The sequence below is a fragment of the Chenopodium quinoa genome, unplaced genomic scaffold (assembly GCF_001683475.1).
Source record: "Chenopodium quinoa cultivar QQ74 unplaced genomic scaffold, ASM168347v1, whole genome shotgun sequence".
NCBI lineage: Eukaryota > Viridiplantae > Streptophyta > Magnoliopsida > Caryophyllales > Amaranthaceae > Chenopodium > Chenopodium quinoa.
In genome coordinates, this window is record NW_018745281.1 from 2,740,022 (window position 1) to 2,759,419 (window position 19,398).

At 33.9% G+C, this 19,398-nt stretch overlaps 1 protein-coding gene across 1 annotated transcript; it reads right to left on the reverse strand.

Annotated features, from left to right (window-relative positions):
• Positions 1 to 964: 964 nt before the first annotated feature.
• Positions 965 to 15,795, reverse strand: LOC110711530 (DNA topoisomerase 3-beta-like). The gene is given in 14 exon segments (XM_021889940.1): positions 965 to 1,760; positions 2,277 to 2,456; positions 3,161 to 3,559; positions 5,160 to 5,328; positions 5,520 to 5,798; positions 8,982 to 9,061; positions 9,874 to 9,993; positions 10,112 to 10,274; positions 11,297 to 11,540; positions 11,845 to 11,944; positions 13,048 to 13,141; positions 13,479 to 13,582; positions 15,157 to 15,213; positions 15,298 to 15,795. Coding segments are annotated over 14 exon segments (2,643 nt in total). The 5' UTR covers positions 15,319 to 15,795; the 3' UTR covers positions 965 to 1,127.
• Between the last annotated feature and the right edge of the window lie 3,603 nt (positions 15,796 to 19,398).

Below are 19,398 nucleotides of genomic sequence, written 5' to 3' on the forward strand. Positions count from 1 at the left end.
GGCTAGAAGAACATTGTTACATCACAATGTACATAGTATATTATGTTAGCGTTTATAGGGTAATTCACAAATTATTTTATGCACTCGGGAGTACTGATTATGTTGCTCTGCCAACGCATTCCAAGCACGCGTAGTACATAAAGTCGGAGGAACATTTGCATCCACTGACATGAGAGCAACATTTCCAATATTCATAAAATAATCCACAAATTATTTTAATTCAGGAGTATTGAGAATGGTGCTTTGCTAGCGCATTCTAAGTACGTGTAGTGTATGAACTGAAGGAGCACTCGTATCCACCGACAGGAGCACTTCCAATTTTCATAAGATATCCACAAATTATTATATGCATCCGGGTGCACCAAGAACGGTGGTTTATTAGGAGATTCTAAGCATGTGTAGTACAAGGAGCAGCAGGGAAAACGAGCATCCAATTACACCAGCATTGCCTATGTTCTTGGATGCACGGTATACGGACCGTTGTTTATCTAATCGGCATCAGTTATATTATTGATGGTGCATATCAAAGATTAATTGCTCCAGACACAGGCCACATGCCTTGTGAACGTGTGTAATCAACATCGTCTAAACATTACTTTTCTTGCTATCCTAATCAAACACCAAATCAAGCCATTTAAACATCTACATTTAATAATACTGGCATTTTCTTTCTTTAATTTTCACATTTTAATGCGTAGTTTCCTTTTTGATCTTTCCCCTTTTAGTGTCACATACGCTTTCCAAGATTATTTTTATTTCACACCAGCGTGGGCGGTGTACAAGAGAACTGTCGGCCTTAATATTTTCTGTTCTTTATGCTCCACATTCTAAGTCAGCAATAGCTCACACACAAGCATTAAACTACGCCTCAATTTGTAGTTCGACATTAGGATGCACATTTCTTAGTATTTGCCTCCTGAAAGGACAAGGAAAGTTATACCAGACTCATATCAATTCTGATTCATGAACAGTCTGAAAAAGATTAACAAAATTTGATCAAAAAGAGAAATGCATTACAAATTACAAATAACCTTCTTGCTGATTAAGGAGATTAAATTCTGTAAGTCAAAACCAACTAGCGATAGGGAAAAAGAGTGTAGATGTAAATTACAAGAGGTTAATATGTCTCAGAAATCCCGGAAACTCATTTTGGGATCAATATCTTTCCTTCCGCCTCGTCCTCTTCCTCTTCCCCTTCCCCTTCCCCTCCCTCTTCCTCCAAAACGCCTGAAAGAAGATTTTCCGTGCTTCATTTCGATCAGTGAATGAAGGAGCTCATCACAAAGAATGCATCCTGCATGCAAGGTAGCTCCATCTGCCAAAGGTGAGTTATTCTTATTAAAGTCAACTTCTATGATAGTAGAATTGCAGTCATGGCACCGCTCTTTGGTTGTTGAGATCCGGTGAGCGCCTTGAGGTAGAAAGACAAGGCAGTTGCACATGTTACAGTAAAGCCGCCACTTAGGAGCACTGACAGGATCTAAGACAAGTGTACCACTGCACTCCGGGCATGCACAAACACCTTGAGCTATCAGAGAATGCGGACATGTAGGATGGGGGCAGAGGAAGCAAGGCATCCCAGACCCTTTTCCCAATTTGCCAGGACCAGTTTTGGGTGCACCAAAGAGTTTGTCTACACCTTCGAATGGAGGGTTGTTGTAGCAATAAGGGCATAGGGGAAATGATTTGCCTTCTGGACCAGGCATGGAAAAGAGCAAGAGCTCAAAATTGTCCAAAGGGCAAACAATTTCCTTGTACAGCTACAAAGCAAACAGCACAGAAACAGAAATAAGATACGAAGTAACAAAGGAAAGGAATATTTACTGGCTCAAACAAGTAATGAAAAAAAAGAAATTGACTTAAGATATGAGTACTTAACAATAGTTCCATCCATGATGCACAAACAAAACAATAGCAGAAAAGAGAGGAAAGCTTAATAGACTAACTCATCCACCCTAGCTTTCTAGAGGGAAGTGCGGAGTTTGTGACCTTTGCCACTTCATATTTTGATCGTTTGTAAAATTGGTTGGACACTTTGGCTACCCCTAACACACCCTTGGGAATACCATATTTTGTGTAGGTTGGACTCTTTACCCCCCCTCCCCCCCCCCCCCCTCTTCACCTTCTTTAAAACCTCTGTTGACACCAAACCTTGCCCAAATCTAACTTGAAAGGGTTAGGGATCTCACTAACTACCCTAAGAAAAAGAGAGCAGGGAAAGGTAAGAGAGTTTGCAACAAATTTAGTACACTGCAAAAGGGAATTAGAAATAAAACCTTAATTGTGCCTTTTTGAGGAAGATAGTACACGTCCTCACAAGTATTGCAATAAAGACGCTGTGGTTGTGGAGAAATGTACTTCATGTACCTTGCGCATTTTCCACATTTACTCAACGCACGCCCTGATTCTGAAAGCGGAGAGAATTGGGCTTCAAATAGTGCATCCATATGTTCAATCTACATCAGGTTACAAAAAACTAAGATATTTATCACAAGTCACTAAGCTGATTTCAAAAAAAAAAAAAAAAAAAGACAGGATTAGCATATATTCCTGACATGGTTAAATCTGGAATTCTAATCCGACACATAAAACCCACCTAGATCTGAACTACATGCAAAACTAGACAGTCTGAACAAATATAGATCAATTCTAATACTGATTGTTATTTCATGATAAATTAACTAAAAAGTAAAAACAGAACTGACTTGAACAGAAGTTCAGCCCAAATGATTCATCACCCAAAAATGACCAAAAACAAAACCAGATTAGAACTACCTGATTACACTTTTGTACATGGTCCCTACATGAAGCAACAAAGATGCAGAAATTGCATGAATAGTACCCACTCAAGCGCCCTATAGAAATCTTATTTTATAGAGATCAGGTTCACCACCTTCATAGAAAAAAGTAGAATGGTGGTTGCCTTTCTACCTTTTCTAAAGCTTGGCAGGGGAACAAAGATAGGCACCATGACTACTAGTTAGTGTGTATGTGGCTATTCTGTTTATATGAGTTATAACCCCTCCAGCTTTATTACATACAATTTAAAGTGTGCCCCTAAATCTTAATCAGATTTTCCCTGTCTAGATGAAGATTCTCTATTCTTGGTTCCATCCCTCCAAAATCAAAGGTGATAGGATGGAAAGAAAAGAACACTCACCTGCTTGACAAAATAGACAAACTTCTGCGTGAATTGTTCAATAACATGCTTCACAACAAGTGAATGATCTGCTTGCCCCTTCGCTATTAGAGTAATCTGATGTTCGATAAAGCTCCGAATGTCTGGCAGACAAAGATCTGGATCAGTGCACTGGTAACCTCCGTCCACTTTGCACCTAGATTTTGAAGCATATAACGGAATAGAAATGATTAATGTATCAATTACAGTGCATAATAATTATCAAAGAGATTCACAGGGAGTGATATTGACCTGTACATAGTTTCGCTCACATATGTTATTGATGTGTACAGGAATGGATGCATCTGTACCAATCCCATGCTTTTCCATGAGGGAAATGACCTCACTTTCAGTAAGGTAATCAGGAGGCGTAGTGTTCCCCTACAATATACAAAAGCCTACAAATCAATTTACTAAACTTTTATCCAAGCTTTGAAGCTTTTCCTAGCACAAAATCTAACCTAATTATAGAAGCAAACAGTCCCAAAGACCTTATCATAAAGCAATACAGAAGAGGAGATTCTTTGTGCAACCTTTACATCATGGGGCTAAGTCCCTAGTTGAGCTTCCAAAACTGCTTTTCCAATCACCTTGTCTCTTACAAGTCTTATTCACCTTTTGATATCACTTATTAAACATAGCACCGAGAAGCACTACTTATTAAACCATTACAAATACTTGCAGTCAATTACTAAATAATACCATCCAAAGCATAAATTGGTGTCCAACAACAAATTGCTGTACCATCATCTATTCAAGTGTTTTGCACCAATTACTAAGATTGGGTAGGACATATCAAAGTAGCATGACCTTTTATTGTGTGCCTAATATCAAAATTTAGATCAATGTTGACTTCCGAAAGATTTAATTTCTGGACTATTACTTTTATTTATATAACTTACTTTTCTAAATACTTTAATATAAACTCCGAATCTACCAATTAGCAATACTTTTTCCATTCATCAATAATACCTAATGAAATTAGCAATATTGACTTATGAAAGATTTAATTGCTAGCTAATTACTTTTATATCAAAAAGTACATAAATTTCAACTCGGAATCTACCAATCAACAAAAGTTTTTCCATTTAATCTATACTATTTAATGAAATTAACAATGGCTTTACAGAGCTGTAGCTAAATCCCCAGGATGCACACTGTCATCACATGCTGCAGTTATTGAACAAAATACTTCACAAAAACAAAAACCAATTAAAATTTACCAATGAATACTGTTATTAACAATTACGACTCTGGTCACCTCAACTTATTTTGAATTATTTCAGAAAAAATAAGTTCAGATACACTCAAAATATAATATTTACTCAATATCAGTAAAGTTCAGACATGTCAACATAAACAAACGAGAGCACTCCCTAAGTTAAGTTCAGCAAACATACCAATGCACAATAAACAGACCGTGATGGTTGACAAACATAATTCCCTCGAATTTTAAACAAAAAGCCACCTTTAAGTTGTTTCTAATATTAAAAAGCACCCTAACTAAATAAAATCAATTGAAGACACCACTATGCCATTGCATAGCTTATATCACCCCTTGGCATCATATATTTAAATAAATCTAAACTACCATGAAGTAACACTAATTATCCAAGACAAGCACAGTTTAAGACAACCCAGTCAGGATGAAAATTCTTTCTTACTTGGTTCCATCCTTCCAAAATCAAAGTCTTTAGTGTGAAATGTTAATTGAATAATCGTGAGGAGCTTTGGGTTGTAATCAAATGGATTGTTTTTACAGGGTGCATTATGGTAAAAATATCCTACATAAACCTATGTCTGGAGCCTTGAATTTAGTTTTTACAGGCATATTATAACCCACCAGCATGCATTATCAAATATTAATCCTGAAATCCTTTCCAGCTTCATGGACTCAAAAGTCAAGAGTAAAAGCCTAATTCCTAATTTGCTTTAGAGCAGAAATTATGTATATCATAAACCTTTAGATCTTGAGGATTACCTCATATAGTTCAACTTTTGATATTTTAATTCTTTCACCTTTTGCAAAGTCGGGAAGCTTTTTCTCACTTATAGCCAACGAAGGCATGATGGAGGTGAATCCTTCAGCAGTGACATACTGTCCTGTAAAACTAAATGATTCCCCGCCACATGAAAATTCAACTTTTGTCCTGAAATGAAAGTACCTCATTAAATGAAAGGCAACCAGAACAGCACATACTTTACAACAAGACAACTTACGACCTTTCTACTTGCTGTCATACCAAGTCACAGTGTTATACCATGCTATAATAGCAATTACAAGTATGATTATAAGATTCTACGAGTGCGACAAAAGAATACAAAACAAGAGAGATTGTACCTGATATATTTGCAGTCTGGAGACACGGTGCCGATAAAGTGCTGACAAATATACTGATACAACTTCCAAGCATCATAACCTAGCATCTCTTCAGTAGCTGAGCGCATTGGGGTAATGGGTGGATGATCGCCTACATCAGTTCCTGAACGAGGTTTATGATAACCATCAGCCAGTAAGGTCTGTACATAACCACCCCATAAGGGATTACTCTGTTGAGTAACAAGTGCACCTCGGAAGTCAAACGAAGAAGGGTAGGCAGTACTTTCTGTGCGAGGATAACTGAAAGGGCACCATAACTCGTTCATCAGGACAAAGACATTAACAGTCCAGAACTGAAGGGATCAATTATCATTTTTACTTTCATGCAATATTCAGGGTCAGGCATGCGTGAGCAACGCCAATTGCCCTTAAAAAATTCTCTGTACTTGAGGTTTTACAGCCAGGAAGTTGGTCATTGTTTACATGATAGTAATAAGAAATAGAAGATCATTTATCCTGTTACTATAACTCGTACTAAATGTCATCCAGAAGAAATAGCATAAATGCATACATATTAGCATATATCAGTCTCGTCTTATCCAGATCCAAGCCTAAGACATTCAGAAAATTAAGGTCCTTTTTTGCAGGTAATTTAAAGCAAAGTTGATGGCTACGACAGGCTACCCCATTCCTCACCTCATCTCACCAATGAAAAGAAAAAAATTGGCATGCAAAATTTCATGGACAAGTGCATGATGTATACAGGATCTGCCAACATATCCCCCCACCTTCTATCAATACCATACCTTCTTTCAGTCACTCATGTCATAGGAATTTAGGTTGTAAAGGGAACACATCACCAGCCAAACACTTGACTAACGTATGCTTACTGCTTAGCACCAAACTACCCCCTGAATGCCTTTTGTTGAGGTCTGCCAATCTGATGATCTCCACACAGATTCTCATATCACAAGACAATATACTCATCATCCATAGACCAGAAGAACACACTTTAAATCCACTCTACTTCCTGTCTGATCTCAATCTCAAAATCCCAAGTAACATAAATGAATGCTGACACAAACAACAGCCATTTAGGTTATTTGCACCAGAGGGGGGTGGGGGGGGGGGTGTTGAATATATAAAGGACATACAAGGAAACCCCCACAGTTCCACATGTTTGGCCACTGCATTTCCTCAAGACTCCTTTGTCTCGTCCCCACACAACTTCAGCCTTCAGCGTTGCAATACCACAACTACTATCATTGTTGCATATAAAAAATTAAAATGTGAAAGCCACCACCTCTGCAATAAACAACGTTGTCGCCACCTTCAGCTGCTCCATTTCTACAACTGCCATGCAACAGCATGGGAAAAAGACTGTTGGAGGTAGAAATTAACTATCAAAACTTTGCTTACAACTCATGGAAATCAGGTGTGGCTCTCAGGCTTAAGGGTGAGGTAGCAAACTAAGGTGAGAGCAAGAGACGCTCTAACCTGAAACTGAGAATGACGAAAATGGACAATTCAAGATCAAGAAAGTAAATCAAGCTCCCTAGGGTAGGATTTGCATATGCAGTGAGCTTGAAATTTCTCATAACAGTCACGCCTTGAAGTATAGCACTGTTCAAAAGTGGAATCAACAACAAAACTTGATGACAGGTAAGGTATAGAGTAATCAACAGGCACTAGAAAGATGATGGAAGGAAGCAACTAAATCATATGTAAAGAACTAGGAATCAAAGAAAAAGAGCACAAATGATTAAGGATATGGAGTTGGTAAAACCAGACACGGTAAGTTGTATGCCTGCTAAGAGCCTAATAAAATAACACAACGTGACACAATGAGATAACAATCTTATTATTTCAGAATTTGCCTCACCTCTCAACTCTCACAGCAAAGTTAACATGCATTTGAACCTTCATAAACTCATCAACACCAAATTTTAAAATGATCTAACTTTACATCCGAGACAATCTTTTCACTTTACACCTTTCAATTTTCCATCTTTAAACTTGACCTTACAAGAATTCCTACCATTACTATACATCATTGGTATCCCAAACAAATTAAATTTTCCATCTTTAACTTAACCTTCCAAGTTTTTTTTTTTTTTTTTTTTTTTTTGACGAGAACCTTCCAAGTTATCTAACCACATTAGGTTCTTAAAATATTAAATTTTCAATATGTATCTCAAAGAACACAAACCTCTTCCTAGATTCAAATCATATTTGTATCCCATATACCAAACATCTAGCAGTCCATGTATTAGTATGTTTCAGTCTCTAAGTTCATTTAATCTTCCTATATACTCCCTCCATCCCATAATGAAGTTAATGTTCTACCTTTTGCAAGGAGATTAAGGCTCTGTTATATACTTTTATTCACCTTATCTTCATTTATATCAGGTTTGGTAAGTTCAGATCAGTGCATAAAAAGGCTCAAGGCGCACCAAGGCATTTCAGAATTCCCTGCACCTATGGACTATAATATAAGGGCTAATACGTTCAGATAATATAATATAAGGGTTAATAAGTTAAGATAAGATAAGGGATAATAACTTCTAATAAGGTCTAGTAGCACCTTATATAAAGTCTAATAAGGTTTGATGAGTTCAGATAAAATAATACTCTATATAAGATAAGGGTTATATAAGATAATATAAAGGCTAATAAATTCAGATAAGATAAGTTATGGACTAATATGATATGATAATAGAAATATAAGGTGAATGAAATGCAGATGAAGAGAACAGTACCTAAGAAGAGTAAAAGGTAGAGGAAAAAAGTGGTAGAGTGCTGGTTCCAATGGTAAGGACTAGGGAAAAGATGTAGAGGGAAATGTACCAAAAGTAGATGGTTTATTGAAGAACATCCTAAAATGAAAGGTGTGATTTGGTGTGCACTTAAAATACAAGACAAATCCAACAGAAGAAGTACATATTTAGTGCCATATTAACACCAAGAGTACCATTATACGGCATGAAAAAATTCAGTTCATGTATCACCAATTCAGCATACATATACTCTTACAAAGAATATATAAGATCATACTATTTTAAGAAAATCATGTCATTCACTGCTCTGTTACGCACAAAAATAGCACAGGGCTGCAATTAAGCCAAAAAAAAAAAAAAAAAAAAAAAAAAAAAAAAAAAGAAATTATGGCTAAAATTGAAATCTTTATGATATCCTTTACTTAGTAATAGTATCAAACATGATAACTTGCTAAGCAGCATAAACTTGAATAACCACTACATGTCAAACAATGTTTAATGCTCAAACTCTTTTAAATACTTCTTGAATTTCCATACATCAACAATGGAAACTTGAAGGCCGACCCCACTTATGGGATTAAGGCTTTGATTGATTGATTGATTGAACAATGGAAACTAAACAGGTTTTCCAAAAAATATAAAATGAACAAGTCTTTGACATACGCAACCATGATTTAAACAATTTTTGAGACAAGGTAGTATTAACCTGATAAAACCTTGAGTGTACAATCTTTCTGCTATCTGCATAGCCATCTGTGGCCCAAAGCCCAATGAACTTGAGGCAACCTTAAAGATTATAACAATGAGGTAAGTTTTTGTCCCACAAATGTACTATAAAGTGTACTCTGAAAGTCTAAATCACAGTTCAACATAATGAACTGTGCAATACAGACCCTAATTCAAGCATAGGCAAATAACAATAGACACCATCAATAAAAGAGCACAAACTTCTTTTGACACAATATATTAGCAAATATTTTCAGTATTATTACTATTATACTCCTTTTTGACACAAAATATACTATCAAGTGTACTTGAAAGTTTAAATTCCAGTTCAACATAATTAACCATGCTATAGACACCCTATTTTCTAGCATAGGCAAATAACAGTGAACAGTTACACAAACTTCCTTTTGACACAATCAGACAATACATTAGCAAAACATCTTCAGTACAATATTTCTACAAATAGAGAATCAAACTTCTCACTTTTCCAAAATAGATGATGAAAATTCTAGAAAAACTGCTATTCAAAATATTCTTAAAATTTTTCACCAAATTCAAATTATATTGAACTTTGGATCACAATTATACATAGCAAGGCATGTAAGAAAAGGAAACAATGCAGTAATTATGTCTTCTTCTTTTTGTCCACTCCAAAAGTCAATAAAAAATTTTAAATGAAGAGGTTTTATAGATTAAGACATATAAAGATTGACACTAAAAACACTAATAGATCCTTCCAGTTAGATCATGAAATTTACTATCAATAAAAAGAACAAGCCCAGGAATGGAAAGGGAACACTTCTCTGAGATACAAGAAATATAATGTAATCTCAACTTCAGACGCAACTCATGCAAGGAGTGGGGGCAGAAACCTTAAGAAGATTGACTGTGTTCAAACCGGCGGGCCTACTCTTGTGCTCCTGCTTCTTAAATACATTGATTATTTCAACAGTACCATCTTCCATCACCAATTTTTGAAACATCAAGGAGACCTGGAGGAAAATTCCCATTGTTATTATTCAATGCCTTAATTACCTATCGAAAAGATACTGAGAAATTTAAATTCACAACTAGCCAGTTCAGTATAGATTATAGCAGGATGATGCTCACGTCTAGGTCGAACAACTTTTCACGGTCCCAATCCAGTTTTAGTTCATAGCCCTTGTGAGCAATGAAAGGCTGCACAGCCCAGTATTTCTGTGGCTTAAAAGTGTTGATATTCAAATAGCGTTGTACACAAAACCCAAGAGTTGGAGTTTGACATGGCCCATAACTGCAAGGATGAAGGCCATAGTAATCAAGCTCCAAAGCAAAGTCAGAAATGATATTAATTCAATTCTAGCCCTATTCAGCACATTCTACTGCAATATCAACTATGTAAAAACGTAAATCTAAAATCCTTTGCATTTCAACCAATTAACTCATGAGCCACTCATAACTATCACAGCTTCTTAATATCAACATAATCACATCACCATTAAGGAGAGAAGGGGGGTGGGGGGGAGTAATACATATTTCTAGCCTAAATGTGACAAAAACATATTAGAAAAAAATCCTCCAAACAAAAAAATAAGTGGGATGCCAAGTTCAAAACATACCAAGAACAATTTGTTTTTGTGTCCTAGCCCTAAGAAACAATGAGGCATAAAAGCTTATTTTCGCCCTTTATTTCAATATTAAGCTCCACACTTCTGTTTTGGGATGCCACAAAATAAGCCCCATTTTCTTTTTCAAAGTTGAATAACTCATATTCTAGATTTGCCCCCTGAAATAATTGATTAATTAGAATTCTACTTTTTTTTATAGGAAGTACATGTATAAAGTAAAATTACCCTAGTAAAAAAGGGTAATTCTTACATTTTTACCAAAAGGCACAGATGTTATTGGCAACAAGATGCATACTTACCACCCCCCCCCCCCCCAAAACAAATTTTTACCACAAGGAAAAATAATTATATACACGATAGAAACATTAAGATGAAACGATCAATCATGCACATAATCAAACGATTAAAGATAAATGGCATCCAAATTCCAAAGAGGACAAACAGGGAAGCTGAAGCTGAACAGACATAACTAAAGGTTACCCATGAAAACTGGAGATAAATAATACTAACACATGGAATATAACAAAGAGTAGAAACCTACGAGATAACTCAAAAAGTCCAAATTTCCATATAAATGGCATCCAAAGAGGACAAAGGGGAAGCTGAACAGACATAACTAAAGGTTACCCATGAAAACTGGGGATAAATAATACTAACACATAGAATACAACAAAGAGTAGAAACCTACGAGATTACTCGAGAGTCCAAATTTCCATATTTGCCCTGAAAGTAGCCAGTCTGAAAGCGGGTAAAAGCAACTCCAACTTTCAAGTCTATCTCTTGACGAGCATCCACAGCCAAAGCCTCATTTCTGTTTGGTTCAACAAGATTGTCCATTGCCTTTGCAATGTCTTTCTCGGTAACAGAGGAAAATCGAGCGCGATAAACTCTTGCTTCCCCATCTTTGAAATGAAAACCAGTGCACTCAATAACTGAAGTGCAGAGCAACCTTACATTATTGTCTGACTGAAACAAGTTCTAAAATTCAGGCAGCAAATAGACACAGAGCTATAAGTAAAGAGCTCCATTTTTATATTAATAAAGAAAAGAATTTCATTAAACAATTAAAATCTAATGCAAAGTGTGATAGTTCGAATGTTAAAACAATCAATAATGCGGCACACTTGCCTTTTGGCAGGCAAGGTCAGAACCTGTGGCAGACTGGGTTTTCTGCATGCATAGATTGAGGATTTTACCGATTACTTGTGAACCTAAATGATGATTGAGGATGTGTACCTTCAAAGCAAATATTTTCCCCTTCTCGGTCACAATCAAGCCACAATACAAGATGGCTACAACCTCGAGCTTCTTGACTCAGATGCCTCCGGATATGGGCCTGAGCATAAAAGAGGCAAAAGGCAAAAAAAAAAAAAAAAAAAAAGATAATCAAAGCGACAACCAAGATTCACCTAATGCCATCTACATTCCAAAATTTAACCAAGCACACCTTCCAGAACAAAAAAATGCAAAACAGACTTCAACTATTGATACTTAAAGAGAGAAAATTACCTTCAAGTATTTAACAATCATTAAAAAGTTTCTCATTGTATGCAAACTTTTTCAACAGACTCAACCACAAAGAAAAGTTTTGGCTTTAACCTTAAAGCTCAAACACTAAGCTCAAAATGATCACAAAATGGTCCGGAAGTTTATACAAAAGGGTAGGCTAAAGCCAAAAAATATTTTTTTCAGAAAATATTACTTTAATAGTTTCATTGAAATTTAAAATCATAACAAGTTTGATACTTCCTCTATTTCTTATAGTTGCAACACTTCTATTTTCACGCTTGCCAATGCATTTCATTAAAATCCTTGATTCTATATAAGTAAAATTATATATATTTGATGTATTGAAAATATACATTGAGGCAAACATAACATGATCCCACATGAGTGTGTTTTTACTTGAACATAAATCATCATACATAGTCAAAGTAGAGTATTTGAATAGGTAAAAATTCTAAGTGTAGCAAGTATTAAGAAACGGAGGAAGTATAGAGCATAGTTAGTGCTATTGCCATTTTGATTAGTGATCCAATATTATGGAATGTAAAGCTTATATAACCATAGGAATGTAAAATCAGCTCCAATTCACCAAAAAGAAGACTTTTTTTTGAGAGGGTAAATTGATATTTACAGGCTAGATTTTATACAAAAGGTATCTTTGTTGAACCACATTACCAATCACAATATACCTTTTCAATATAATCTCTTTATTAAAAATGTTTTGAATTCCTTCTCTAACTTAGTTGGCATTGTCAATATGCAATCCATCAATACTTCAATGACATACACATAAAGGTTATACATCAGAAGTTATCATAAACAACTTGATTATAAAAAATAAAAAAATAAAAAGTTTATCTCCATTCAAAATCACTAATAAACCATAAACTGAATGTGATGAAAATAACAGATATAACACTTAGCAATCCGCACCTTTGGATTAGATTCAGATTTAAGAGTGGGAGCTTGGAAAAGATCCAGAGGATCTGTTGTGTTCCAGTCTTGATATGCTGGAGGAAAATCTACACTAAAAACACAAAGATGATCATCAGTCCTAATATATGAATTTTATATAGCTCAAGCTACTGAGACTATGTGAGTCAAATCATAGCATTACAGGCCAGTCAAACAATTAAGTGCACCCAAAATTACACTTATGATCATGAGAATATCAATAAACTGGAAATTTCAATTAAAGTGCTCATCATCAGTTCATCATAAATTATAAAAGTTTGCACAATACCATGAAGTAATTTCCGTAACTGTAAAACAGATTTAAGGAAGCAAAATGATGGAAAGATACATACATCAATAGCAAAGGGAACAAAAGCCATAACTCAGAAGATAGGAATAGAGAGCCTAACCTAAAAACATGCCCGATCACTGAAGTAACTTTATAATAACTGTGAAGACCCAAAAACTTCCCATCAAATTCATGCACCTCAGTACTTCCCCTCCTGGTTGACATCTGAAAAGGTACAAAAAGGATTTGCAGAGTTAAGAATGTGTACCCAGTAGCAGGACACAAACACTTGAAACAAAGACAATAGAGAAACATGGCAGTTTCAGCATTTTTGTATAAACACAAGACAAACATGAAAATGAGTCTGTTGCTATGTCATGAGATCAACTTGAGGAATATATAATTTCCAAAAAAAGTGTAATCTTATGTGAAGTAATGTCACTTTGTCAAATATACTTTGTATATGATATTATTGTGAAGCAAAACAAGTTTTATGTGAAGATACAAGTCTTAGATCCTGGATTTTAAAAGACTTGTTTTTGTTTCTGAGGTATATTCTGCTGAAATGAGGGGCACTGACCCATGTATCAGAATAGCTAGTTCTACTTCCAGAATTTATGTATTTTTGACAATACTCCCAGATTAAGCAAAAACACTTCTCATAATCATCAAAAGTAGATTAAAAAATATCCTTAAACAGCTTCGTAAGCCCACTATCAAACCTTCTATTCTTAATATTGGTCAATAGTAATACGCAACATATCAGCTGATATGTACAGTTTTTCCAACTCAACGAAGTAAACAGACGAAAACTTTTTGAATTGTGAAGGAATATTACATATCAACTGATATAACATTATTAAAAGGTGGTTTTGGGAGTATGATATGCCGACATGCAGATACAATTGGATATTGGATATAAAATATGTAATGCATCAACCACACCCTCTACAGACACCACAATATTGTGATTCTTAAGTCCTAATTACTACTTAAAACCCTCAAGTCTTTGTAGAAACCTCAAACAGTGATATATAATAAAGAGGGACACTGCATAAGAAAGGAATAGCCAAGGATATTACAAATCCCTAGATAAACTCTTTATTACACACCTAATCTATTCTATACACAAGGGGCCAAGATGACGTAGATAGAAGAAAAACTAGATGATTAGGCAGCCAGCTACTCAAAACCATGTTTGAAAAGGCAAAAAAAAACCTAGAATGTATCTCAAACATTACAAACCAACTATACGTTCACTACCTAAAGTAGTTAAAACCTTAGATCCACAAGAAAGTTCATAAGTTTGTGAAGAGTAGAATGATCACATTCTCAAACGTTATTTCATCATCAAAAAAGGAATAAAATAATGTCATAACAATGTGATCCTATCGTTAAAAGACAAAAGGCATGGAAGTATAGAACCCCTCCCCTTAACCTTTTTCTACTACAAAATTGATCAAACTTCCTTCAAATTAAGAGAATCAAAGTTAACACTGTACGTTGCCACAACCGGGTTTTCTTCAATCCATGCTTTAAAATCATCAAAACTCACACTAAACCTGGCTAATTTGTGAAGTGTGAACTACCATATTCCCCTCTCTCTCATACCTTAAAACCCTTCTCCATAAAATATTCCATTTTTCAAATTATACCTCCAACTTAAAGTGTGTGATCACATTCAACTAAGCCATTCTTCCCAATAAAAATAATACAAGAAAATTAATATATAATGAAAATGCAACAAATAATCAATAAATTAGGTGAAAATGTAGCTCAAAATGACAGAAAAAACTCACTTTACCACCGGAAAGAACCGTTGCAATCGAGAGCGCGATGCTCGGCTTCTCCGCAACCTGCAAACCAATCATCATCAATACATAATCATCAAATTTGCCCCAAAAAAATCAATTAAAAATCAAAAAATTTGAAATGCTGACCATGAGAACTTTCGGAGCCATGGCAAAATTAGGAGAGAGAAATGAGTTAAAGAAGTTTCAAATTGAAGATGAAGTGAAGTGGAATAGCTAATTTCTTCAGTTTTACTGGAATTTAGAGAGAGAATCATATGAAATTGGTATGGAAATTGAGGGTTTAGGGTTGATTGATTAATTTGGCGGGGGAATTTAGGGGAAGGATTGAAGATGAAGAAGCATGGTTGATTGGTTGGGCCAAATTCTATAAAAATAGTATTGGGTCGTAATACTACTACCATTTTGTTTTGGTAAATTTTGGTCCATCAACTGTTATTATTATTATTTTTTTTTTTTTTGTGTTTAGAGAGCCACAAGGGCGGGGTGAGAATCGATCTTCTGAAATTAGGAGGGAAGTTCCAACCACTTGAGCTATCCATATTAAGGCTTTGTTCACTTCAATATATATATATATAATAAAAAATAATTTTTATTCAATGAAAATAATTTCAATTCAGTAAAACTAATTTCAGTTTAGCAAAAATGAGTTTTGATAAAATAATTTTAATTTATAAAAAATTGGTAACTTTAGAGAAGAAATATAATAGAGAATCAGTTAAAAAATATTCAGTTATATAAAAATAATTTCAGTTCAGAAAAAAATAAAGTGAAGTGAATAGGGCCTAAGTCTTTTGACATACGAAAGTATATCATCTATAAAATTGCAATATTTTACATCTTACGCCCAATGTATTTATAGATTTAATCACAATATTGATCCATTATCGTTTCCTCAAAAAAATATTACTCGTTTGATCTTATTGAATGTATAAATGGATATATGGAGTCGAATCTAACAAGGCCACGTACAGGTTTATAATTTCTTTAATCGTAAGAGTGTGTTTGGATTGAAGAAAATAGAAGGATATAGTATCTTTCATTTGGATAACAAATGAGGGATGAAGGGAATTGGAGGGGGAGAGAAATAAAGGGATTAAATTGTAAGAAATTAATCTCTCTAACAATGGAGAGATTTGGAAAGAAAACTCATTATTATTCTCTCCCTTTCCCTTCTCTCCTCTTCCCCTCCCTCCCCTTCTTTTCCTTCCCCTTTCATTACCCAAAACACACTGTAAACCATAGTCAAAGTTGGTCAAAACAGAATTTGTTAATAGTGCATAAGTCAGTGTTGCAATTTTCGTGTAAACAGAAGAAGTATAAGGGAGGGTTGAATTGGAATGGTAGTTTGGTAGTGCATATGAATTTACACTTTAATTTGTTGTATAACTTTTATTATTAAGTCCATCTTTTCCTATTTTATGGAAATAAGACTTTTATTGTGAATTTTTTTTATGTGTTTACCAACAACCTATTTCCAATGTTTCTAATTCTTGGAAATTGTATGTCTTGTGTAATGGAATGACTACCAAACAACCATTTAAATTTGACAATGCATAAAACCGTCTTCCATCCCCACAAATAAATATATGATAAATGAATAAATAAAGCTATTGAAGAAGGTCATCCTATGGGGTTTGGACTTTGGGTTTGTTATAATATCTTAGCTAGTTGATGTCATCAAATAAAAGAAAGTTGGTGATTAATGTAGTCATGTAAGAATTAAGGTTGTGTTTATAAAAATCATCCAATTCAAGTGTTTGATAAGTTGTATTACTTGCATTCCTTATAAAACACCTAAATCAATAACAAAAGTCTAATTTATGTAATATGTTTGTAATAAAGGAGAAAATAATAAGATTTTGTTATAATTCCAATTGACAATAGGAAGTTTCATTCACCAACTATAATTATTTATTGACAATTCTTCTGCTTAGCATACAACGCGTGTGAAGTTCACACTTACACTTATAAAACACTAACACGGCTAAATCAATTTGCTATTTTCATAACTACTTATGATGGAAAAAAAAAGTTCTAACAATATATGTTTAACGTTCACCCTAATAATTTTGAAAATTTTCAAAAAGGACAATTGTCTTCTTAAATCATTGGGCCCAAGGATTATTGAGTGCAAGATATATTAAAATTGTTAGGCAAAATGATTGAATTTTAAGATTTACCATAATGTACTAAATTTAATGCTTGTGAATTGCATGACCCCTCAACTAACTTGTTCCCGAAGTTATTTCTATCAAAAATTTAGGAAAAAGAAAAAAAAAAAAAAAGAGAAAAAAGAAAAAACTTGTCCCTAAAGTTTTTGACCCTTTCCTTAATATTGACTTCGCCGACAGTTAAAAAAAATATACTATATAATAAAATCAAAATCAAACCATAAAATTTCTCAACTTGACACAGAAGCAAATCATATGATGGTTGAAAATGAAGAATAATGCACCAATACACAACTATCATAAAATTAAATAAATTAATTTCTGACAAACATTTCTGACATACTAATTAAATTTAATGCAATGACAAATAAGATAAAATTAATCATGTAATTAAAAAAATTTAAGCATAGTCTAATCATTATTTTCCCTAACATCTTATGATATATTCCACTTAACCTTTGATTAGAGGATACTTCCTTTTGTTTGATTATAGGAGCATATTAGTAGTAACAAAATTAAACAAATATCAAATGATTAAACTGCAAAGGTCGGTTAAATTAGTGCATTATAACAATAATGATTCTTTAACCTCGGGTTCTGTGCCCTCTAGCCAAGCATGTATCGCCACGTAGCCGTATTAAAACTTTAATTAGTAATTAAATTTATTTTAGTCAATTTGCTTTAATCTGTGTGCTCTAAATGATTGATGATCACGTTAGATCATAGGCTCAAGTAAAGACTTTTGATTGATTTCATAATTTATTTGTTTTGGTTGAAGAGGGTATAAAGTCGCTTGAATGTAGAAATAGAGTAATTATAATCGTATTTTTAATGTTTCGATCTCTTTAAATTTATAAAGCATTATATTCAACCGAAAAGTTAAGTTTTTACAACAAATTTTTTTGTTTTATCCTTCTTTTCTCAACAATTGTATTGATATTGAAATTATGAATGAGATTTAATGTTGGAGGTTGGACCAATATAATAGAGCTATATATACGGATAAATAAAGGAATTGTCCTAAATGGGGTAGTCTATTGATTAATAAAGCCATAAACATATTTCATTATCTTCCCTAATCACTTGGTAAGTTAAAAAGACTCGGCCTCTTAAAATCATATTACAAATTGAATGAACCTTCAACCAACTACACCAACTCTCGATTTATTCTACAATCCTATATATAGTTGTAATACGATGTGTTTTCTTATATGATAGATTAGCGTATGTATTGTAATGTATATGCCGACAAGGTGAAGCATATTCAAGTTGATGGATTAAAAAAACGTTGAAGATAGGAGAGAAGTTGGGCGGTGATGAGTAGTAAGTCAAGCAAAGGAGAGGTGTTATGAGGGGTGGTTGGATCTTGACAATAATATTATATTCTGATCTTCTTCGTTATTTGATTTTGCATGAAAATTGAAAATGCATTGCATTTTAACTGCTTCTCATTAACTTGTTGGTTTCTAACTCTAACCAATTGTCCAATTGTGTGTGTAATAGACTAATAGGAGCAACTAGTATGTAAATTATTATTCTATGTAGGGGTTTGGATTTTTTTTGGTCAAATGTAAACACAATCTTTTTATAGTATTACATATGTATTTGAGCATCATAGCTAGGTTATTTCATAGGGAATATCAAGTAGATAGCTTAGGCTTGGAGGTTACATTACTTTTATTGATTAAAGCTGGTTTTTTGGAATTTCATTTTACAACATATCAATATATAACTCCCTTGTTGGAAATGAAAGGAAAACACAATAATATGAAAGAGGGTATATACAAGTATAAATGAGTAGTGTTCAATATGCAACGACCGTAGATTTTGTTGAAAGCTAAGGAAATTTTTATATGCTTAAATTAGTATGTATTTATCAGCTAGATTATATGTTATAGTTGTTGAATGATTTTTTTTATCAATAATAAATCAATCTAATTGCTAAATAAAGAACATATTCAAATTTGAGGTTACATCATAATAGTGTATTTACTTGTACTTTCATAAATAAGTCTTAAATGGAGATAATTTGAATCTTATAGAAGAAAATTTAAAT